The following is a 26,265-nucleotide window of genomic DNA, read 5'->3' on the forward strand; positions in this document are numbered from 1 at the left end:
GACGCGCAGGCCCAGCGGCCATGGCTCACGGGCCCAGCCGCTCCGCAGCATGTGGGATCCTCCCAGACCGGGGCGCGAACCCGGTTCCCCTGCATCGGCAGGCGGACGCGCAACCACTGCGCCACCAGGGAAGCCCCATATAATTTTCTTTTTTTGTGATATCTTTTTCTGGTTTTGGTATCAGGGTGATGGTGGCTTCATATAGCCAAAGCAATCTTGAGAAAGAAAAACGGAGCTGGAGGAATCAGGCTCCCTGACTTCAAACTATATCACAAAGCTACAGTAATCAATACAGTATGGTACTGGCACAAAAACAGAAATATAGATCAATGGAACAGGACAGAAAGCCCAGAGATGAACACACGCACGTATGGTCACCTAATTTACGACAAAGAGGCAAGACCATACAATGGAGAAAAGACAGCCTCTTCAATAAGTGGTGGTGGGAAAAGTGGACAGCTACATGTAAAAGAATGAAATTAGAATACTACCTAACACCATACACAAAAATCAACTCCAAATGGGTTAAAGACCTAAATGTAAGACCGGATACTATAAAACTCTTAGAGGAAAATACAGGAAAAACACTCTTTGACATAAACCACAGCAAGATCTTTTTTTGACCCACCTCCTAGAGTAATGAAAAAACAAAAATAAACAAATGGGACCTAATTAAAAGCTTTTGCACAGCAAAGGAAACCATAAGCTGGACGAAAAGACAACCCTCAGAATGGGAGAAAATATCTGCAAATGAAAGCAACGGACAAAGGATTAGTCTCCAAACTATACAAACAGGTCATGGAGCTCAATACCAAAAGAGCAAACAACCCAATTAAGAAATGGGCAGAATACCTAAATAGACATTTCACCAAAGAAGACATACAGATGGCCAAAGGGCACATGAAAAGATGCCCAACATCACTAACTATTAGAGAAATGCAAATCAAAACTACAATGAGGTATCACCTCACACCCGTCAGAATGGCCCTTATCAAAAAATCTAGAAACAATAAATGCTGGAGAGGGTGTGGTGAAAAGGGAACCCTCCTGCACTGTTGGTGGGAATGTAAATTGATACAGTCACTAGGGAGAACAGTATGGAGGTTCCTTAAAAAACTAAAAATAGAACTACCATATGACCCAGCAATCCCGCTACTGGGCATATACCCTGAGAAAAACATAATTCAAAAAGAGACATGTACCCCAATGTTCACCGCAGCACTATTTACAATAGCCAGGACATGGAAGCAACCTAAGTGTCCATCGACAGATGAATGGATAAAGAAGATGTGGCACATATATACAATGGAATACTACTCAGCCATAAAAAGAAATGAAATTGAGTTATTTGTAGTGAGGTGGGTGGACCTAGAGCCTGTCATACAGAGTGAAGTCAGTCAGGAAGAGAAAAACAAATACCGTATGTTAACGCATATATATGGAATTTTTTTAAAAAATGGTACTGATGAACCTAGTGGCAGGGCAGGAATAAGGGCAGGACGAAGACATAGAGAATGGACTTGAGGACACACCATTGGGGGAGGGGGAAGCTGGGGTGAAGCTAGAGTAGCATCGACATATATATACACTACCAAATGTAAAACAGATAGCTAGTGGGAAGCAGCAGCATGGCACAGGGAGTCAGCTCGGTGCTTTGCGATGACCTAGAGGGGTGGGATAGGGAGGGTGGGAGGGAGACGCAAGAGGGAGGGGATATGGGGATATACGTATGCATATGGCTGATTCACTCTGTTGTACAACAGTAACACAGCATTGTGAAGCAATTATACTCCAATAAAGATGTATAAAAAAATAAAAATAAAAAAATAAATTAGGGGCTTCCCTGGTGGCGCAGGGGTTGCGCGTCCGCCTGCCGATGCAGGGGAACCGGGTTCGCGCCCCGGCTTGGGAGGATCCCACATGCCGCGGAGCGGCTGGGCCCGTGAAGCCATGGCCGCTGGGCCTGCGCGTCCGGAGCCTGTGCTCCGCAACGGGAGAGGCCACAGTGGAGGGAGGCCCGCATACCACAAAAAAAATAAATAAATAAATAAATAAATTAATTAATTAAATGGATAACCAACAAGGACCTACTGTATAGTGCAGGGAACTCTACTCAATGTTATATGGCAGCCTGGATGGGAGGGGAGTTTGGGGGAGAATGGATACACGTATATGTATGGCTGAGTTGCTTTGCTGTGCACCTGAAACTATCACAACATTGTTAATTGGCTATACTCCAATATAAAATAAAAAGTTTTAAAAAATAAATAAAATAAAATAAAATACTGGGGGGAAAAAAGAAGGTAGTCAAGTTTCTAGTTCAAAGAATAAATGATCTCATCCAGTTCCTGATAAGATCGGTAATCCAAAATAAGTTAGAAATGCTGCGTGTAGCCAAATACTACAAAATTCATTCACTGCTTAAATACAGATCAAGTCGGTGATGTTGCCCTCATGCACATGGCACACTGTCCAAAATAACTGGTCACAGAGACTTTATATCATACTTTTAAATTTACCATTCTCCTTTTTAATTCCAGGTTTTTAAAGACCTTATATAGGATATGAAGAGGCAGCTAAAATGTTGAATATAAAGACAGAGATTCACCAAGAGGTGGGAAGCAACAGTAAAAGAAAACTTGGTTCTATAAACACCATCCTGAGGATATGTAAGCACTTGATTTCAAGTTGAACACATCTTGATTTGAAACCCTACTCTTTAACTTACTAGCTGTATGATCTGGAGCAACTAAATTGACTTCCCTTGGAGAACCTAACAACACAGAGCTTGACCCATAGCTCTTATATGCATATTAGAAAAATGCTAATTAGGAAACAAAACAAATAACCTTAACCTGATACAAGTTCTGCACTGGAAAACAGTGAACTAGTCAAATAACTATGTAGCCATAAACACATTTACATCATGTATATATCAATCCTTACCTTGTGCAAATGCCGTACGTGATTTTCCAAAAAAATCTTAGTTTCTGTATAAAGTCTTTCTCCAAGGGGTTCAGGATAGGCCACACATAAAGCATAGATATCTCTAGTTAAATTGTTAAGGTTTTCATATTCATTGAAGATACTACTTTGAAACAAATGAGATTTAACTCAAGTCTGGCATTAAAAAATGAAAAATCCTTATTTCATTTTTGCAGTTTAGGATTATATAGATACATATACAGAATGAAAGACACTTACCCAACACGTTGGTGATAGAAGGGAGGTGGGAAATCAACCTCACATGCTCTGACTCTTTACCTTGTATCCTCACCCCAAAAAGAGCAAGCAGCCCTCTCCACGTGATGTCATTGTCTGGGAGGCCTCAGTCAGACTTTCCTATGTTCCCTCCAAATTCTTTTGTTGTTTATTTTTAATTGTAATTAGTAACCAATAAAATATCTCCATGTATCCATGTATATATATTTGTTCCATTACTATTATATTAAATATTTAAAATTTTATTTACATATTTAACAAACAAACATGGTGAAGCAAAAATATCATCCAAATAGTGTAATATCACTGTGCCAGGTTTCTTTATAGAAAAAAAAGTTACAATAAGAAACTATTAAGTTATTTTAGGGATCGGGAGGGTGGGAGGGAAACACAAGAGGGAGGAGATATGGGGATATATGTATATGTACAGCTGATTCACTTTGTTATAAAGCAGAAACTAACACACCATTCTAAAGCAATTATACTCCAATAAAGATGTTAAAAAAAAAGAAACTATTAAGTTATTTTAAATCAACTTAGATATCATAATGAACCTTTATAGACTGGAAGATTAAATAAAATAGTATAGATTTAAGAACTATTTTTCAGCAATAACATAAAAAATATTCACCTAGGGCTTCCCTGGTGGCGCAGTGGTTAAGAATCCGCCTGCCAATGCAGGGGACACGGGTTCAAGCCCTGGTCCGGGAAGATCCCACGTGCCTCAGAGCAACTAAGCCCGTGCGCCACTACTACTGAAGCCGACACACCTCGAGCCCATGCTCTGCAACAAGAGAAGCCACGGCAATGAGAAACCCGCACACCGCAACGAAGAGTAGCCCCCGCTTGCAAAAGCCCATGCACAGCAACGAAGATCCAGCGCAGCCAAGAATAAATAAATAAATTAATTAAATTTTAAAATATATATATATTCACCTATATTACAAAGAAAGTAGAGACTTGAATATACACTACCTAAGAAAGAAAAATTTTTTAATTTATCTGTACACAAATTCTATAGAGAATTGACATGGTTTGGTAGAGGGGAGAGGGAACAAGGCATCAATGGAGAAGGAGCTTCAAAGTAAGGTATTACATGAGCTCCCGGATCAGCCTGGGGGTCCCTCTAGGTTTCAGCTAAAAATGTCTTTAGAAAAAAAAGTCCTAGTTCATGACATAATTTAAATCTTAACTGATCACAAACCTATCCTAGTAAAACTAGATGTAAAAGGGTTGTCAGAATTAGGTGTTCTAGAAGCCGGGATAGCAGTTAACTTCAGTGAGTGGGGAACAGAGGTTCCTGGTTGTTAGGAGCACTCTATTTACTGGGTACACAGGTGTGCTCACTTTGTGAGAATTCACCTCTACATTCAACAGTCAGTATGTATATCATACTTAAATTTAAATTAAATTAAAATTTTTAAAATTCCCTGGCAGTCCAGTGGTTAAGACTCAGAGTTTTCACTGCCGCGGGCCTGGGTTCAATCCCTGGTCAGGGAACTAAGATCCCACAAGCCACACAGCACTGCCAAAAAAAAAAAAAAGAAAAAACAAATTTTTTTAAAATGACTAAATTTGGCCAGGCTCTAGATCAACAATCAGAAGTGATACATTTATTAAGTTCTGAATACCTACTTCCAGAACTTCCATCCAACATGATGATGATATTTGCTCCTCTAATCTTCCCTTAAGCCATATACACACATTTCTAGAATACACAACTTACTTGATACTGAAAAATCAGCAATTCAGTACCATAATTTCAACAGGATATGCTAATTATGTGCTCAAATGTTTAACATCAACAAAGTTAATGTCTCAATATAGCCACTGCATGTATATGTAAACAAAAATGACCAGCAAAATTCACCTAATAGGGCTTCCCTTCTCTCTGCTGAGGGAAAGGGATCTGTGCAAGGTAGGAATCCAGGGAGACTTTCCCATTTCACTCCACATACAGGACTTACATATTGTTTGACTCTTCCTCAGTGAGAATGTACTCATGTATTGTTTTTAATGGAGTCCCCCTTAATAAATTTTTTATATGAATATTTTAACTCAGCATAGTTTGGAGTCTCACTGCATAATTTCACTCAACTGCCTAAAAGATATACCTAAATATGTTCTTTTTCTTTAACCTGTTCAAATACCCAACCACTCTGGAAATGGTTAGGCCTTGGGAAGAGCACCCAAGAGGAGCACTTTTCAACCCTCTAGCATTCAATTATGATTTGGTTATAGACAAGATACTTTAAAAGACCAAAAATGGGAAATAATGTAAGTGGTCAGATTTAGATTTAAACACTCTCTTCTCCAAGTCATCTTCTCTGGGAGCCGGAATAGAAAGATACCTGTACGTACGAACTTTCCACTTACAAATTCTCAAAGTCAGAAACAAAATGTGTTCGGGAGCAAGAGCTCTGAACTCTGTTGCAAGCAAAAGACAGTGCTGGTCAGCAGCAAAATTACTTATTTTAGTTCATTTTCTCTATTAAAAGATGCTTCCTATGCTTGGGCTTAATTTTTAGTTTTAACACTATTAACTCTACTGCATAGTGGGTCAAAATAATGTTTTGCAATTGGAATAAAAGTAAAGATTACCTTAAAATTGAAAATGGTAAAATAATGATCAAAAAAGAACTGACAATACAAACTAAAACTATAAAAAATGAAAAAAAATTTATTGACATTTCTTAAGAGAAAAAATAAAAATGTGACGTGTAAAAAAAGGAGTATCTATAAAATCATCAATTAGCAAGCAAGGATAAAAAAATGACTCATTAAATAAAATAACTCTGACTTAATTTAGAAGAAGGGAGTGAAACCGTTACTGATGCACCAACCAGGGATGCCTACAGATACAATCCACACAATCTAAGAAAGACTGATGGGCTGCTAAGTGTAGATGCCAAGGTTACTTACTAAGAGGTCCTCCTTCTAACACTTGTGAACATCATCAAGGATGGAGATTTCCCACCTCAACATTTTTCAATGCAGTCAAAATTGTTCTATGTTTGAAAAAGACTCCTCATGGAATATGTATTTGAAATAAGGACAACAGTTTTAGAGCCAGGTTTTCCTATCTGGGAGAATTACATTCAGGGAAGCAATCTTAAATAACCCCTCACTGAGTCACTATGGACTTATACATAAAACCATTTATTCACTAGAATCTATCTTGTCCTTAAGTAGGAGACCGTCTATATTACACTGGTGGGGTTCGGGAATTGTCCTAACAGCTACCAAAAGGCAGAAAACCATGATTACCAGTACACTTGTCCCTCAGTATCCACAGAGGATTGGTTCCAGTACCCCCTGTGGATACCAAAATCCGAGTATGCTCAAGCCCCTTACAGTCAGCCCTCCATATCCGTGGTCACAGGACTGACAGTATACTTATTGAAAAAAATCTGAGTATAGGCAGACCTGTGCAGTTCAAACCTGTGTTGTTCAAGGGTCAACCGTAAACCAAAAGAACCAAAGAACTCCAACCCAGGGAAGCAAACAGTAAATGTACATCTACATCTAACCTCTATCATATCATAAGCATTCGATATACCTCTTAAAGGGTAAGTCCCAAACGACCCTAGACTGCACCTAAGCTGTCACACAGCTTCTGTTATAGAGCGTCATTATTACTTGTGTTTGGCAGAATTCTAAAAATGGCCTCTCAAGACCTCCCTCCCTAACCCCGGGGACTGTGAATATAAGAAAGCACACCCAGTTACTTTACATGGCAAGGGGACTTGGCAGCTGCAGTTATGATTACTAATCAGTTGGCTCTAAAATAGGAAGATTATCCTGGACTTTCCTGATGGGCCTAATCTAATCGCATGAGCCCTTCAAAGGCAGATCCCTACCAGCCGCTGCCCCCTGCGCCAGCTGCAGAAGGGGAAAGGCTTGACACTCCACTGCTGGCTGTGAAGATGGAAGGGGGTCACATGCAACAACTGGAGAGTGACCGTAAGTCAATGAGAGCAGCTCCCAGCCAAAAGTCAAGTAGGAAACCGGGACCTCAGTCCTACAGCTGCAAGGAACTGAATTCTGCCAAATAACAGGAATGAGCTTAGAAGAGGACCCTGAGCTCTAGAAGAGAACACAGCCAGCCAACCCTGATTTCAGCCTTGTGAGATCCTGAGCAGGGAACCTAGTCATACCATGGACTCTGACCTACAGAACTGGGAGATAATAAAAGAGTGAAACACTAAATTTAAGCCACTACATTTGTAGCAATTTGTTATGCGTCAAAAGAAAACACTGATGTCTTCTATTTACATTTCCTATCAACCAGAATGCCTCGCATACATAACTGGACCCAGTACATTTAGTTAGGATGAGGGTTAAGAGCCCTCTTATCAACACAGTAAGAGAAATAGTTAAATATTAATGCTACTTCTTTCATCTGTACAGTATGCTTCATGGCATTCAGTTGACAGTAGCTATTCACTCACCAAATATTTGCTAGGTGTCTATATGTACCAGATACTGGGAATACAGCAGTGAACAGAACAGACAGGTATCTGTGCCCTTACAGAGGTTATATTTAGTAAAAATGTTGTAGACGGGGGTTCATTAGGTTCCATACTTACACATGTTAAACACTTCGGCTGGCAGACCAGGCTTCTTTGATACCCACTTCAAGGGTGTAAGGAGACTTGAGCATTTTTATCCCAGCATCTAGCCTACAATATCAGGAAGTCATCTTAACCCTCTTGGGCCACTATATCCTCAACTGTAAAATGGGCTAATAATATATATTTTACAAGGTCATCTGTAACAAATTAATCACATGCATTATATGTTGAAAGAAAATTATGACACAAAAGAATGTACACAGTATGATTCCATTTTTACAAAGTTCAAAACACAATTAACCAATATGGTTTAAGGCTGTATATAGAAGCAATTATGCTGTTCTTTAAAAAAACAAGAGAATAATATGATAGTAGTTACCTCCAAGGGAAAGGAGCAGGCTTGTGAACTGAGAGGGGAAGCTGGTGGGGGAAGGTTGGTGGATGCCAGCAGTGTTCTAGTTCTTAACCTGTGTGGTGATAATGCAGGTGTCTGCCTTATAATTATTTGCTCAGCTCTACATGTATATCTTACTTACATACGTATTATATTTCATACACCTCAAAAAATGCTTTGTAAAAGATCAAGTACTAATATATGGTGGTGAACAATTTGTAGGGAGGGCTTTTTTCCAGTTTCAAAATATTAAAGATTTATAGCCTCTAAAATTTCTACCTAAAATATCTGAGTATCAGATGTCAACCTTATATTCTAGGGCAAAATAACAGGGAAAAGGAGGGAGTCTGGCTTTAGAACAATTAGGAACATTATTTTACATAATAAATAAAATCATAATAAAATGCTACTTTTTTCACAATAAAATTTAAAATGATATTCCACTCCTCAGTTTACTGTTTTTGTAGATACTTTTTATTTCAGGGGAGGAGGAGAAAACTCATGATCAGGTCAAGAGTAACTGAACCATCTTAGATGGATCAAACAATAAACATCTTAGAAATATCAGTAACTGAAGGGGCACTTTCAAAGGAAGTCAGCTATCTCAAACCATTTATAAACCAGCAATTAACTGTATATTCTGTAGAAGAATAAGAACACATTTAATGACTCTATTTTCTTTACCTTATGCTCATTTTCTCTTTTCTTGTAATCTTCTATGACCAACTCCTTCTCTCCTCTCTCTGCTCATTATTTTAGTTAAAACAGCGTTAAAAGCACCATTGAAAGCAATTATACTCCAATAAAGATGTTAAAAAAGTTAAAAAATTAAAAAAATAAAAAAAAACACATTTAAACAAATTTGACATCATACTGAATAAATCATTTTATCTTCCATTTAATTCTGTTTTCCCACAATTAAAAGTTTTTATATAAAGTTAAAAAAAAAAGTACCTGAGTATGTGCCTAGCCCAACATCATTAACACACAAGTAAACTTTAACACTTTCTCAGTTTTTATTGATTCCCACCAAAAACAATTCATGATGTTCCAAAAAAAAAAATTTAAGAGTAATTCAAAAATAAGCTCTTCAAAGGCAGACTCCATAACAATTATCATCTAGATACAACGGAAAGTACAGGAAATTAGATGCTAGACATCTTGTATGCAAGTCTGTGCTCCATGAATGAATAGCTGCATAACCCAGGACAAGTCCCTTCACCTCTGAGTATCAGTTTCCTCATCTATTATATCTGCCGCACTGACCTTATAGGCTTGTTTTTATATTAAAAATATAAAAGATTTTTGCAAACTCTGAAGCCTTCTAGAAATGTTACAATCATTTTCTGTATCTGTAGTGCCTAGAACATAGGTACCCTAACAAATGTTTCTTACTGACAACTGCAAATGTAATGAATTCAAAGAACTTCACTGTTCTTGCATCAACATTCAGTTTAATATTGACAATTAGATTAGGCATTGAGAAAAAGCTGAATCAGTGTCTTATGAAATCCAAGCTTTTCTAGAGAACACATGCCTCGCACAGTGAGGGCAGCCATCCTTCAGCCCCAGGACACTGCTGGAGAGGGCGGCACTGCGCCTGAGAGGACTCGGAACCTCCACGCGCACTCTGGTGATAATACCTTCACATCTTACCTTCCCTTTGGGGGGAAAGAATCTCTGGTTCCTACAGTGTCCACCCAGTCCACAAGGCCTCCTTCAGGGCCCTGGGGCACTGCCATGGCACTTAGACCCAGAGACCAGGCCTCGACCCTATGCCCTTTCTTTGCCCTGGAATGTGGCGTGTGTGGTGGTCCCTGTGGTGGAAGACGGAGGCGGGTCAGGAGTCTGCCAGGGCACAGGCCGTCCCCAGGCCCTCCCAGCCGTGGCCCCTGGCAAACACTGGGCAGAGTTGATGAGGCTGCCACCCACCACTCTGCTCCAGCTACCTGTGGCTGAGGGTTCCCAGAGACCCCTTTAACCTCCCCAATACTAAGAAACTACAGTATTGTAATACTGTCGTTTTTTTCTCTGGTGCCAGAGTAATATCCTGGGTGCTGGAGGTTGCACTGTGTTTTTTACATATATAATGTATATATATAATAATATTATTAATAACATTATAATAATATACATACATTATACATATCACGTACAGTGTGTGTATGTGTGTGTGTGTCTATATATATATATATATATGTATTTTTTTTAAAAAAGATTGCTGTCATGTAGGAACGCAGGACAGCAGGTTTCAGACTGTCCTAGGAAAACCACAAATTTATATTTTCATATAAAACCCCTAATTCACAAATGTAGAAAACCCAAATAAGAAACGTTTCCATCTCATAGCCACTGAATTTGCTGTTTGCTCTCTGCTTGGAACACTCCCCCCCAAGGTTTCTGTGAGACCTGCTCCCTCCCTCTGTTCCAGCCTCTGCTCAAGTATCGCCATCCTCGAGAAGGCCTTCCTTGACCACCATCTAGAGAGGCACGCACACACGCACTCCAACCACGCTCATGCCCTCGCTTTGCTTTACTTCCCCCCACGGGATGTAACCTGTTATTAGAAGCACTGGCATCAGGTTTTGTGTTTTACATCCGTTTAATATCTATTTCCTTTAGTAGAATGAAGGGAAAGTAGTTTGTTTTGCTCAGTAAAGTATTTGTTGAGCAAAAGGTAATCAAAGATTGTTGACTGCCACATACGGGCAATGAACTTGGAAATGTGAACAATAATATATTTGAAAATAGTCACACTGGCATGTTCTTCCACTTAGGAAAGCTTAAACCTGTTGTCACTTTTCAACAAGCTTATGAACCTAGCATGTTGATCAGTGCAGGCATCCATGCCACTGGAAGGATACGAGAAGCGGTCGTTCCACGTTGCTCTCTCCACGTACTCCAACATGACCACAGCTTTGATTGTCGTGAGGAGTTTGTTCCAGGTTTCATCAAAATCCACTACTCTTGGTTTCAAAGACATTGTGCAAGTTTAGTGTTGAAATCTGTTAATTAAAAACAACGGTAACGTTAGCATGAATTCTACAAGGTCAGTTACTTGTTTCTAAAGCACCACATAACTAGACAGCATGCTGCGCAGAAGGGGTGAGACGAGAACCTGGCACGTGGTGAGAACAATAAACACTGGCTGCCATGTTTTCATGACTATCCACACAAGGAATTCCACAGAATATTTGCATTCACTGCAAACTCTAGGAAATAAAAAGCTTTTAGCACAAATTATCTATAACCCAGGGTGGTCCAAAGATTGAGAAGCCTCATTTAATTTGCTGAGAGAAAGAAGCTGGGACCTAATGAGCCAAAAAGTTAACAAAAAAAAAAAAAATGTTAACTTCCATCATGAGAAATGCACAGAAGATACTCAATAAAAAGGTTTTGGCCCCAAATCCTTGTAGTTTGCACTCCTTAAACTGGAGACTGAGGCCATATATGAGGAAACACAAGACAATTAAAGGGTTTATTTTCCTGGAGCATCAGTTTAACTAGATTCCAAATCCTTTTCAATATCACACCAGAAGAACAGAATTAAAAAGAGAAACCTTTTAAAGTTAAATTTAATTGCACAAGGGAGCACTTTTCTGGCACATGCCTTCACATCCTCCCCAAAGTTTTCCCTCGTTACTAGTACTGTGAAGCACCAAGCTAGTCTGTAGCCAAGGCCAAACAAGGAGGAAACATTCTTCCTCCTGTGTCCCGCTGTGGGAAAAAAGGAGGTAGGGAGACAGTGGGGAGAAGCGGGGAATGCATAGAGAGAAAGGAAAAAAGAGACAAGGGGAGGAGACCAGCTGCACGGTCCCGGCCCACAAACTGGAGGTGGCCCTGGGCCCTTCTTATGTTTCTGTCCAGTGAAGAAAAGAACTCAAGAGGAGTCCAAGGAAGGGAAGAAAAAGAATCAGAGAAGCCAAACAAAAACCCAAAAGAGGATGTGCCACACTAAATCAACCCTCTTTCTTCAACGTACCAGGGACTCCACCTACAAGCCTTAAACTTCCTCTAACTACCGAGAATGGATTAGCAGTAGTTCCTTGTGTGTGTGTGTGTGTGTGTGTGTGTGTGTGTGTGTGTGTGTGTGTGTGTGTGTGTGTGTGTGTACTGGGGGAAGGGGGAGACCTAAAGTTCTAGCTCTAAATCAGAAAATTAACCTTAACTCCGTCTCACCCTTATTCACACATCCTATCTAACTGTGTTACTCAATATTTCTTAAATCCATCCATTCCTGTGCAACCCTATGAATGCTCTGAGATCAGGCCCTCAGCACTTCCAGTTTGTATTAATCTTTATCAAAGAAATACTAACAACTGTTAATATTTACACAGTACTTACTATAAGCCAAACACAAATATAAGTGCTTTATATAAATTCACTTAATCCTCCCAACAAACTGATTAGGTAGGGCCCAATGTTCTCCCCATTTTCTAGATAAGAAAACTGATCACAGAGTGATTAAGAAACTTGCTTAAGGTCACGGAGCTATTCAGACCCACGCTGTAACCCGTGCCCTCAACTGCAATATACAACTATACTGCCTTACTAACATCCTTAGTGAATACTTAGCTACATGCCAGGTGTTGTACTAGGCTGAGGATACAGTGGTCAATAAACAAAGTTCTGGACCTTCAAGAAGGTGAGACTCTTGGATCTGGCACTCAGAAACAAAAATAACCTACGTAAACCACAGAGCTGACCATGTCACTCTGGTACTGAAAGCTGTTTGTGATTGTCCACTATAGACAGCATCTGGTTTAAGTTCACTGGCAACATGGCCCACCAAGCTTCCATGGTTTGACCTTGGACTAAAGCACCTCTCCACCTTGCTCTTCTCATGGGACTCCCTTCCTTGACATCATAATCTGGTAAATTTTCTGCTTAGAGGTCACTGAACACACAGGCTGATTCACACACCCTGCCTTTTATCCTCATTGTTTTCTGTACCTAAAATTCTTCTCTTCTCCTTGCCTCCCCCTTTCCACCCATTCCCCTAACTCCTACTGATAGTTCAGCCTTGGCCCAGAATATCTGCTTTCAAGAAATTTTCTGGGCCCACTTAAGCTAGGTAAGGTGCCCTCTTATGCATTACTTGAGAACTCTATGTTTAACCTGTATTAGAGGATTAAACCATGCTCAACTGTGATTATCTGAGTGTTTCTTCAAGGTAGGGACTATTCTGTAACTGTCTATCAAAAAGCTGTCACTGTCTGCTTCACATTCGTTTCCTCCCCTTATAAAAATGGAATCATACTACACACCCTGCTTATAAATTATTTTAATGGTTGCACAGATTACCTTTTAGCTTTATTGAAGTTTTAGCAGAATCAGACTGGCATTGACTTCTCTTCTGAGACCAACAGATTTCTGATAGAATGGGTTTATGTGCAGTGATAATCCATTCTTAGATGGGTGGAAAATGTGGACACCAAGGCGAGAGAAGCCTTCATTTTATTTCAATTGTTTAAATGATCATTTACTCCTGGAGAATTTATGTAAGGATGTGAAAGAGAGAGAGAGGGCAAAGAAAGAAACAAGACCACGACCACCACACTGTTCTTCTCCACTTCTCAAACTGTCAGACAACTCACAAGAATACATATGAGTCTTGTTTTCATTGCTGTGCCACATCATGTCCTACACCTGGTGTCCTGTCAGGACTACTTCCATCCCCAGTCAGTGAGACTATGTCCTACTGAGCACCTGCAAAGTTCAAATCTCACATTACTACAGTTTCCTCTAGCTTTCTTCTGGGTCCATTCATGCAATGTTAGGGTTTTTAACACTTTGGCACACAGGTACTGTGCCTATGGCCCCTAAAAATAAATCATAGGCTCCAAATAAAAAAAAAAATTGAAAGCTAAAAATTCATGTTTACTTATGTTTCCAGATAACATTATGACAATATCTTACGACAATAACATTTACGAAATTTTCGTTACATTTGAAAATGATTCCTAGATTAGATTTTCTCACTTAGAGCACCACTTCTAAGTATGTATGGCTGTCAATAATAGTAAGTTAAATAATCACAAAAGTGATTTATATAAACATAGTTACCATATGACCCAGCAATTCCACTCCTATGCAAGAGAAAACATGTCCACACAAAACCCTGGACGCAAATGTTCAGAGCAGCATTATTCATAAAGGTCAAAAAAGTGGAAATAACTCAAACGTCTATCGAGCAATAAATGGATAAATAAAACGCAGTACATCCATACAACAGATTATTATTCTGTAATACAAGAGAATGGAGTACTGATAGATGCTACAATACAAATGAACCTTGAAAACACACTATGTGTATAAAGTTGGTCACAAAAGACCACATATTTTAGGATTCCACTTACGTATATGAAATATCCAGAACAGGCAAATCCACAGACACAGGATGTATTTTAGTGGTTGCATATGGCTAGAGGACTTGGAGAAAAATGGGAAGTGACTGCTAATTAGGTGATGAAAATGTTCTAGTATTGATTGTCATCATGTTTGTACAACCCTGTGAATGTGCTAAAAACCACTGAATTGTACAGTTCAAGAGTACACTGAAATGGTATGTGAAGCATAACTCAATAAAGCTGTTAGACATTTAAGGTGAAATAATCGTATCAAAAACTTTGGAGCAATTTAACGTGGAGGGGAGGGGAGAAAAGGTATATTTACATGATTGCAAATTCTGAAATCTCAGTCTCCCTCTCACTCTCATGCTCTAGTCAACAGGTCCCATCATCACCAGAGGCATATATTATATGTGTCTGGGAGTATTTTATACATATATATTGTTATTCCCCCTTTTTACATAAATGAATATAGAGATGGTCTTTTTCTACTTGTTTTACATAAATGGTATTACACTGCTTACTTAACAATATATTCACTTAACAGTATATTTGGGAAAGTATTCCATTTTAATATACAAGGGTTTCTTTAATCTTAATAGCATTTCATTGTTTGGCTGTATCTGGATTCATTCTACTAAGTTTGATATGATATGTGATGAGTCCTCCAAAATTGAAGTGCCTAGTTTAATATCAGTAATTTTAAGTTAAACAGTTTTTTTTATGAATTAGTAAGCTCTTTTTACGTTGACATTAACAAGGTTTTCTTCTAAAGATACTAATAACACAATTTAAGTTACAACTGCTATACTAGTTGACAAGAGAAGAAAATTACACTATTATCATTATCTTTCACTACTGTTTACTAAATACCTTCTGAATTCCTCCTATGCTATACATATTATATATATAAGCATTACTAACCATCAACCTGCAAGTCAGCAAAATCCAGACTGCAGGAAACTACTGGATAATCAGATTTCTTCAATAAATTACGCACACACATAAGAGAAAAAGAGAGAAAAGAAAATGAGAGTGGGAGACAGATATATGCGGAATGGAAATTGAACTAAAATAGACTAAAAAGGCACATTCATCTACCACAGTGTGACTGATCTTATTTGGATCCAGATTTAAGCTCTTTTTAAAAATTATATTTATGATAACCCTGGAAATTTATAAACTGATGGGATATTTGATGACTTTAAAAAATAATTTTTATAATAATAATTATGAGAGCTTTAAAACTGAGAGTCCTTATCTGTCAGAGACACATGCCAAAATATTTACGGATGTAATAAATGCTGTCTGAGATGTGCTTCAAAATTAAACAGCTTGTTTATGAATTGATAATTGTTGAGAATGAGTGATAAGTACATGAGGGATTATTATAATATGCATTTTCTGTATATGTCAGCAATTTTCCAAAGTAAAAGGGTAAAAAAAAAATCTTCACCATCATCATCATTAACAGTTCCATAAATATGGGGGGAAGGGGGAAGCACATAAAAGCAATCAGAAAGCTTAAAAAAAAAGTAGTATTAATCCAAAAGGTCTAACATTCAATTAATATGCATTCTAGAAAATTAGAATGAGAGGTAATTATCAAAGAAAAAATATCCCAGAACTAATGAACATTAGTTTTCCAACTTAAAAGGGCATACTGAATACCCAGAATATTTGATTTTAAAAATAAATAACAAGGCACCTCTTTTTGACATATTAAAACACTGGGGGTAAAAGAAAAGATTCCGTAAGTTTTCAGAAAGAAAAAACTACTATATAAATTATAAAGTCTTTAGATTTACAAGAGCAGCACTGGAAGCTGGAAGGTAATATAAAGCAATGCCTTCAAAATTCTCAGGGAAAATGACTAATCACCTAGAATTCTCTATCAAGAGTGGTATCAAATAATTTACTTCCCATTAAGTCATTTTACTCAGGAATCTATTGGAAGACACCCTCCGGAGGAAATGGAACAAACCAAGAAAGACTTGGAATCCCACAAACAGAGGGATCTAACACAGGAGAGAGGAACAGGAATTTTTCAGAACAGCAGCTTTACAGATTTTAAAAACAACCTGTCTACACAGACACAGAACAAAGGGCTCCAGGATGGTTCTTTCCAAGAGAAAAAAAGGGTGGAGATACTCCCAAACTCATTTTACAAGGCCAGCATTATCAAGACTACCAAAATCAGACAAGGACACCACAAAGAAAGAAAATTACAGGCCAATATTCCTGATGAACACAGATGCAAAAATCTTCAAAAAAATTTAGCAAGCCAAATTCAACAATACACTAAAAGGATCATACACCATGATCAACTGGGATTTATTCCAGGTATGCAAGGTTCACAAATCCATCGACCACATTAATAAAATGAAGAATGAAAATCATATGATCATCTCAACAAATGCAGAAAAAACATTTGACAATGTTCACCATTCATTTATGACAAAAACTCTCTGCAAAGTGAGCATAAAGGGAATGCACTTCAACATAATAAAGGTCATATGTGACAAGCCCACAGCTAACTGCCTCAACAGTGGAAGCTGAAAGCTTTTCTTCTAAGATCAGGAACAAGACAAGGATGCCCACTCTTGCCACACAGTATTTATTCAATATAGTACTGGAAGTCCTAGCTAGGGCAATTAGGCAAGAAAAAGCAATAAAAGGCATCCAAATTGGAAAGAAAGAAGTAAAGCTGATAACATGATATTATATAAAGAGAGCCCTACTTTTTTAACCATAAAACTGTAAAAACTATAATCAAATTCAGTAAAGTTGCAGATACAAAAAATCAATATACAAAAATCTGCTTCATTTCTATACACCAATAACAAACTATCAAAAAGAGAAATTGAGAAAACAATCCCATTTACAACTGCATCAAAAAGAATATGATATCCAGGAATAAATTTAACCAAGGAGGTGAAAGACCTGTACACTGAAAACCATAAGACATTAATGAAAAAAACTGAAGACAACACAAATAAAAGATAAAAGGAAAGATATCTGTGCTCATGGATTGGAAGAATTATTTTTGTTAAAATGCCCATATTGCCCAAAACAATCTACAGATTCAGTGCAATCCCTATCAAAATTCAAATGGCATTTTTCACAGAAATAGAAAAAACAATGATAAAACTTGCATGGAACAAAACAAAAAACTGAACTCGTAAGTACAGAGAACAGACTGATGAATGCCAGAAGGGAGGGAGTCTGGGGGTGTGTGAAAGGGGTGAAAGAGGTCAAAAGGTATAAACTTCTAGTTATGAAATAAGTCATGGGGATGTAACATACAACATGGTAACTACTGTTAATAATACCAAATTGCATATTTGAGCTTGTTAAAAGAGTAAATCTTAAAAGTTTTCATCACAAGAAAAAAAAATTTGTAACTATGTATGGTGACAGATATTAACTACATTTACTATAGGAATCATTTGTAATAAATACAAATATCGAATCATTACGCTGTCCACCTGAAACTAATATAATGCTATATATCAACTATACCTCAATAAAAAATTTTTAAAAAGAAAGAAAAGCCACAGTGTAGGAGAAAATATTTGTAAAATATTTATCTGATACAGGATACACACACACACACACACACACACACAAAGGACTGGTACTTAGAATATATAAAAAACTCTCAAAGCTCAATCAAAAGAAAACATACAACTCAATTAATAAATGGCCAAAAGACCCAAATGGACAGTTCAGAAATACTGATAACAAGTAAGCACATAAAAAGATGCTCAACATCATTAGTCATTAGGGAAAGGCATATGAAAACTTCAACAAGATACCACTATACACATTAGAATGGCTCAAAAATTCTGACAGTATCAAATGCAGATGAGGACATGGAGCAACTGAAACTCTCATTTGCTGCAGGTGGGAATTTAAAATGAAATAACCACTTAGGCAGTTTCTATTAAAATTAAGCATATACTTCCCATGTGACCCAGCAATCCCATTCCTGGCTATTTATAGATGAGAAATGAAGACATACATTTACAGAAAAACCTAAACACAAAATTTTACAGCACCTTTATTCATAACTACCAAAACCCAGAAACCCAAATGTGCCATCAACTAGTGAATAAAAAACCAAATGTGGTGCTTTCACACAATGGTGTACTATTCAGCATTAAAATGGAACAAATCACTGATATGTGGACAACAATGGATGACTCTCAAAAGCATTATGCCAAGTGAAAGCAGACAGACTCATTAGGCTACGTATTGTATGGCTGCTGAAAAAGGCAAAACTATAAGGACATACATCAGATCACTGGTTGTCAGAGACTCAGGATGGACTACAAAGGAGCAAACAAGAAACTTCTGGGATGATAAAATATTCTATATCTTGATTGTGGTGGTGGTTATGTGACCATATAAATTTGTCAAAATTCTAAGAACTGTGTATCTTTTTAGGGTGAATTTTACTATGTGTAAGTTATACCTCAATAAACCTGACCCCTCAAACTCAACATGTCCATCCATTTCCAGTATTTCACATCTTAATAAATATTATCATACATCTAGCTCCTCAAGGTAGAAATTTTATTAATCATTCTTGATTTCTCTCTTACTCTCTTCTTCAAATCAATCAATAAGTCCCTTCAACCCTATCTTCTAACCATTTCTTGAATCCAACCACTACTTCCCATTCCCACTGACATCACCCTAATCCAAACCACCACCTCTCACCCAACTACTGCCTCCTAAATGAGCCACCTGTATCCTCTTTTGCCCCCTTGTTACATTCCAAATACTGTGGCCAATGTAAGCTTTCCAAAAATGCAAGTCTGATAATACCATACCCTCTGCTTACAATTCTTCAGACTTTTAACTTACAATCCTTATTATCTATCAATTATCATTTAAGAAAAAATAAAACTTCTCTGTGCTTTCTTATCACTGACTTCCCATGAAAGTCAATAAATACTTTACTAATATTCTGACAACAAAGACTTTTTAAATCGGTTACCAGTTCTAAGAGAATAGCTAGGTAATCCAAGGTAAAGATGAAAATAAAGAAGCAATCAGGAAAATCAAATTGATAAGCTATCTAGATTTCTGATAGCAATGTTCTAAAATCTCTTTTGCTTTTTAAGTTTTTCTCCTCATACACATACCTCACTCCTCAGAACACTGAAAGGTTACCTGTCACTAGCCTTTCCTCTCTCCTGAAAATCTTAACTTTCCAGTGAGTTTTAGGTACCGAGGTTGAAAGAGCTCCAAAATAACACGGTACTGCCCCAAAGTATGATGTGTTAACAGAGCCTAACAAAATTCCCACCTCAAAAATGTTTAAAAAACAAAGTTACTAGTATAATAGCAGAAATACAAAAGATATAACTTTGCAAAGATCAGATGGATTTTAATTTGGAGTGATACTGTGTAGTTCTTCACTTAGACATTTTTCATACAAAGAGACTTGGATAATTACATTTCGGCAGGTAAAGCAGTAACAGAATCTCAAAACATTCCTTTTTTTTTTTTTTTTTTGTGGTATGCGGGCCTCCCTCTGCTGTGGCCTCTCCCATTGCGGAGGACAGGCTCCGGACGCGCAGGCTCAGCGGCCATGGCTCACGGGCCCAGCCGCTCCGCGGCATGTGGGATCCTCCCAGACCGGGGCGCGAACCCGGTTCCCCTGCATCGGCAGGCGGACAAAACATTCCATTTTAAGTCTAGAACTGACGTTGGTGCACAATTAGATATTTTATTTGAAGTATAAGCTATTTTAGTAAAATGTATAACCATGTTTAACATACTGATCAGTATGACTACAGCTTAACTACTGATAAACATTTCAGTTGGTTGCCTTCCAAAAGTATAATTATCAATAATGTAAATGGCTAAACGCTTAAAGTTGTGAGTCTCTTTTTTGTTAAAAAAACAAAACAAAACAAAAAAACTACCAAATGATAATTTTTTATTTCAGTATTGATCAGTACCAGCAATAAAAATTTGGCATTCCAAAAATTACCAGAAAGATATAATACTGGGGCCTAAAAAAATTTCAGGTAAGTCAACATACCATAGTTAGTTCTCAAAATGACTTTCAGGGGGCTTATTGAGCAGGTTATATTCTAAATACACAAAATAAGGAAAATACTTAAGACCCAATCGAAGAGCATTATTAACTTTGCAATATTTTCCATTTCAAGGGCTGTCTCTAGTGTACACTGACCAAAAATGCTACCATGATTTCATATGAAAATAAGCTCCAAGAATGCATCTAAATACTTTCATCTTACTGTAGTGAATGTGTGACCCATTAGCTATAGCCAAAAGGTACCTTTGTTAGTTGGAGGCTCAGGGTACAAAGCTTACTGTTGCAATGAGGTTTGACACACACAGCTCCACACCACAAATGTCATCTCCATCACATGACTTTCCTACTTAAGAATTTCTAGTAGTATGCTTAAAAAAAAAAAAAAGGAGGAAATTGGTGTAAAAAACAGTAAAGAGAAATACAAAAGTCTGTCATCCCAGTTGGCAAAATGTATACTGCAGGATGAAAATCTCAGTCTCAAAAAAAGGCAAGGGAGAGGGCTTCCCTGGTGGCGCAGTGGTTAAGAATCCGCCTGCCAGTGCAGGGGACATGGGTTAGTGCCCCGGTCCGGGAAGATCCCACATTCCGCGGAGCAGCTAGGCCCGTGAGCCATGACCGCTGAGCCTGCGCGTCTGGAGCCTGTGCTCCGCAAAGGGAGAGGCCGCGACAGTGAGAGGCCTGCACACCGCGATGAAGAGGGGCCCCCGCTCACCGCAACTGGAGAAAGTCCACGCACAGAAACGCAGACCCAACACAGCCAAAGATAAATAAATAAATGGATGAATTTATTTAAAAAAAAAAAGAGAGAAGGGGGACAGTGGTAAGTAGGGAATGTATTTATAATACAACAAAGAAGTTACAGAAGACATTTGCTTCCAAAATAAAGCTAATTTGACCAGAATTAAAGACCCTTCTCTCCTCAATGAACTTGAGACTCTCCCACACATCTACACAGACAGTATTTCTTTCCAAGTTTTCACATCGCTCCTATCAGCATGAAGTTTAATGTCTTCTTCACTTGCTTTCTCACTTTTTTCCATTTTTAACAATCTAGGCAAGGAATCTAAGACACCAACTAGCCTTTAAAAGAAAAAAATTCTTATATACGTATCAGGGATGAGTTAGAGAACCTGAATTTGTCTGAGTCTCTCATGGGTAGGCAAGCCCAGTTTGGCATGTAGGCTAGACAAGGCTATGACCAATAAGCCTTTTCACAAATAATCCAAACATTAAGAGTGCATTTTTTTTCTAGGCCTGACCTTCCATCCAAATATTAAAAAGGGTTACTCTAATTATCCTCTCTTTGCACAACCCAATGACTTGCAATATTTGTTATCCTATTCTGAGAGCTAAATTAAGTTACATATATCTAAAAACCTGGGATTCATTATTTTGGTAACTTTATACTACACACATTATTATGACTATTAGAAAAGTATGCTCTATTTCTGTCAGAAAAGAGTAGTCATAAATAAAAGGGGACAGCTAGTGTAAATGCTATAGTGCTTGATCGGAATCAGAGTTATCAGTATGAACTCATGGTTTTTAACACACACACAAAGATAAAAAGATATAGAAATAAACACAGATGTTTGTGTATGCATGGATTAGTATACATATATAGTTCTAGCTCTGCTCACTGAGCAGGCCTAGGAGCAATGACACCCCAGTGGCAATGAGCACACATAGCATCCAGATCTTGGTTTCTAGATACCATTCTCCAATAGAAGGAACCAGAGCCTGGAGAAGTGACTGGTTGGTTCCAGGGCTGCAGCAGGGAAAATACGAGCCTGGACATCTTATGATGCCAGAAAATAGGAAGTGCTTTCCTAAAGAGGATGGGGGATGTCCAAAAGACATAGAGCTAACCTGAAAGCCATAGTGGAACAATTTGAGCAATAAAATAAATAATGATAGAATTAGATTATAAACCATAGAGTAAAACAAATATCTATGACTCAACACTTATACAAACAAATTACGGAATAAACAAATATGGAGAAGGGACAGTTCTCCCTTACAGAAGAATTCCAATTAATAAGTGTAGAAGGAAATGAGAAAAATATAAAATTGCCATCAGGTGAACACTACTATAATAATTATTACAAGCAAGAACTACCAAAGCGGGGCTTCCCTGGTGGTGCAGTGGTTGAGAGTCCGCCTGCCGATGCGGGGGACGCGGGTTCGTGCCCCGGTCCGGGAAGATCCCACATGCCGCGGAGCGGCTGGGCCCTTGAGCCATGGCCGCTGAGCCTGTGCGTCCGGAGCCTGTGCTCCGCAACGAGAGAGGCCACAGCAGTGAGAGGCCCGTGTACCGCAAAAAAAAAAAAGGAAAAAAAAAGAAAAAAAGAAGAACTACCAAAGGATGCTGCAATGAATGGGCAAAAATTTGAGAACAGGATTTCTGCACGGTTTCAATCTCTCCCAAGATATCCAGTAATTACAAAGAGAAAAACAGTAACTTTACAAGCAGAGAAATTTAACAGACATGACCTTAATGAGAGTCAACATCACCTCTAATAGGATATACTGACACCCTGTATCCTGCGATGTGACGCACTGAGTAGGACTCAGCATCATTTCTCTAGTATTCCTGCCAAAAATGTACAACCTCAATCTAACTATGAGAAAACATCAGACAAACCAAAGTTGAGAGACATTCTATAAAATAACTGACCACATTCATCACAAGCATGAAAGTGATGGAAGATGAGAAAAGACTATCACAGATCGGAAGAGACTAGGGAGACACATGCTAAACGCTGTGTCTGATCCGGGATTGAATCTTGAAAGAGGTGAAGGACATTACAGGAAAAACTGGTGAGATTCAAATAAGGTCTGTAGTTTAATTAACAGTATTGTAACAATGTTAATTTTCCTCATTTTGATCATTGTGCTCTGGCTACTTAAGCTGTTAACATTACAAAAAGCTGGGGGAAAAGTATACTTGGGCTCTCTGTACTATTTGTGCAACTTCTCTGGAAGTCTAAAATTACTCCAACATTTAAAAAAATTGGGGGGACTTCCCTGGTGGTCCAGAGGTTAAGACTCCACACTTCCACTGCACGGGGCACAGATTCGAAAATTCCACATGCTGCACAGTGCAGCCAAAACTAAATAAATAAATAAATAAATAAAATTTTAAGTATCCTGTACTTTTTTTCAACTGAAGTAAAACAAAGTTGAGAAATTCAAGGAATATCTATACAGGGTAAATCCAACTTTTCACTATTTGAAAAGCAACCTACATTGGAACAGGACTTAAGTCATTGAGTTAATAGATATTTATTAAGTATTTACAATATTCAGACCTCTCTCTACCAGGTACTAGAGATGCTGCCTTCAAGAAGCATACAGATGATAAGAGAAACAAAAATGATAAACTATTAGCCTGATTGATGAAAAATTCCGACACATACACAATCAGGCTATAATCCAATGATTAAATAACAACAGTAACATCATTTACAATGTTAAAGTATATAAATGAAAATCCCTTGGATAACTAAAATCTTCAAATAAGACATTAACATCTATACATTTACAGAGTTTAAGTAGGCTTAATACGTTCACCACACATTTCATAGTAATTAGTGTCCAATGCTTCAAAAAGAAATATTAAATATTTTCTACCAAAGATTATATTTCTCCAACCTAGAAACTAGCTGCTTACTTATCTCAGACAAAAAAGAAAAAAAAGGAGGTAACAATAACAAAAATAACCACAAGAATCAAACTGAACAAAACAGTTCATAAATCAAGAAAAATCTCAGAAAAAAAAGAGGTAGATCAATTTACATAGGAAGTTATCTGGCTAAAGACAGCTAACTGAAAATCAAAATGCCAACCAATATAAAAAGTATTATAAATTCAGTAGAGAACACAATAAGCCTTGATTTCTTAATTCTTCAAAATAACAAAGTTTAAAGTAACTTACAGAATATCCCATCTCCCCTCCTCCAGGTCAATCAACAGGGTTTAACTGCACGCAAAAGTTGTTGCAGATGCTAATATCATGATCTTAACACTACTCATTGTCTCAAAACTTAAGAATCAAAGGAACTTCACTGTTCTAGTATCTCCAACAGGCCTTTCCAAATAACACAGTAGTAACACAGTTTGAATCTATATACAGATCTTCTTCAACTTAAGATCAGGTTACATCCCACTAAACCCATCGGAAGTTAAAAATATCGTTAGGTTGAAATGCATTTAATATACCTAACCTACGAACACCATAGCTTAGCCTAGCCTACCTTAAACGTGCTCAGGACACTTACATGAGTCCACGGTTGGGCAAAATCATCTAACACAAAGCCTACTTTATAATAAAGTGTTGAATATCTCAAGTAATTTTTTGACTACTGTACTGAAAGTGAAAAACAGAATGGTTGTATGGGCACAGAATGATTGTAAGTATATTGGTTGTTCACCCTTGTCATTGCTAGGCTGACTGGGATCTGAGGCTCACTGCCCAGCATCACGAGATTATCATACTCCATATTGCTAGCCCAAGAAAAGATCAAAATTCAAAATTCGAAGTATGGTTTCTACTGAATGCATATCACTTTTGTACCATCATAAAGTTGAAAAATTGTAAGTCAAACCATCGTAAATCGGGGAAGGACTGTATTCTTTAAGATAATAACACAAGGATTATGCTAACATCTGCAATGCAATAGAAACATTACTGTTAAGATTCAAACCCAGGCAAAGAGCCAGATCACTCTGGACAGAGAGTTTGATTATTAACTGGTTACTGAGAGAGAATTCAGTCATACATCTCAAGTATCAATAACTTGTTATGTCTCATGATAACATTCCAAATTTCTGCTTGTTTTTCTAAGTTTTAACATCAGCCAAACTTCTGCAAAATATTAACATTCAAGGGCTTGTCTTGTCATTAATTTACTTGAATTTAACTGACAGTACATACATGAAAACGCTGCTTTCAATCATAATCAAACATTATTTTAGCATATAAAGAAAACAGGCAGATAAGGTGAAACATACACACACACACAAACACACACACATACACACACACACACACACAAACAGTGCAAACTTCTGTAAAAAGCCTCACAAAAATAACAGTTCTTTGGGCTTCCCTGGTGGTGCAGTGGTTGAGAATCCGCCTGCCAATGCAGGGGACATGGGTTCAAGCCCTGGCCTGGGAAAATCCCACATGCCACGGAGCAACTGGGCCTGTGAGCCACAATTACTGAGCCTGCGCGTCTGGAGCCTGTGCTCCGCAACAAGAGAGGCCGCGATAGTGAGAGGCCCGCGCACAGCAATGAAGAGTGGCCCCCGCTTGCCACAACTAGACAAAGCCCTCGCACAAAAACGAAGACCCAACACAGCCATAAATAAATAAATAAAATTTATTTTAAAAAAATAATAGTAACAGCTCTTTAAACAACTTCACATTTACAGGTCCCAAATTCAAAGAGGTTAGGGACCAAATCAGAAAATGTTGCAGTGCCCCAGGACTGTCTCCTCTTCGTTCTACACTCTTTCTTTAGGTGGTCTCATATTGCTTCATAACTTTTAAATACTATTTAATACTCTTAAAAATACAAGGTGTCGGGCTTCCCTGGTGGCGCAGTGGTTGAGAGTCCGCCTGCCGATGCAGGGGACACGGGTTCG

At 38.0% G+C, this 26,265-nt stretch overlaps 1 protein-coding gene and 1 long non-coding RNA gene across 5 annotated transcripts in view; both read right to left on the minus strand.

Moving 5' to 3' along the window:
* Nucleotides 1-26,265, minus strand: part of CUL2 (cullin 2) — a 125,315-nt gene that overhangs the window by 64,346 nt on the left and 34,704 nt on the right. For all 4 annotated transcript variants that reach the window (XM_024129625.3, XM_024129622.3, XM_024129624.3 and 1 more), the window contains exons 2-3: nt 11,055-11,195; nt 2,947-3,049 (exon numbers count right to left, since the gene is read on the minus strand). In XM_024129625.3, the coding sequence (XP_023985393.1) occupies nt 2,947-3,049; nt 11,055-11,173 (222 nt within the window). In that variant the 5' untranslated portion in view covers nt 11,174-11,195. The remainder of the gene's footprint in view (nt 1-2,946; nt 3,050-11,054; nt 11,196-26,265) is intronic.
* Nucleotides 7,818-8,936, minus strand: LOC129392514 (uncharacterized). Its single transcript, XR_008618510.1, has 3 exons — nt 8,875-8,936; nt 8,176-8,263; nt 7,818-7,904 (listed from the first exon to the last, which is right to left on the minus strand). It is a non-coding gene; the product is annotated as an uncharacterized lncRNA (long non-coding RNA).

This window comes from Physeter macrocephalus, chromosome 11 (genome assembly GCF_002837175.3).
Source record: "Physeter macrocephalus isolate SW-GA chromosome 11, ASM283717v5, whole genome shotgun sequence".
Taxonomy (NCBI): domain Eukaryota; kingdom Metazoa; phylum Chordata; class Mammalia; order Artiodactyla; family Physeteridae; genus Physeter; species Physeter macrocephalus.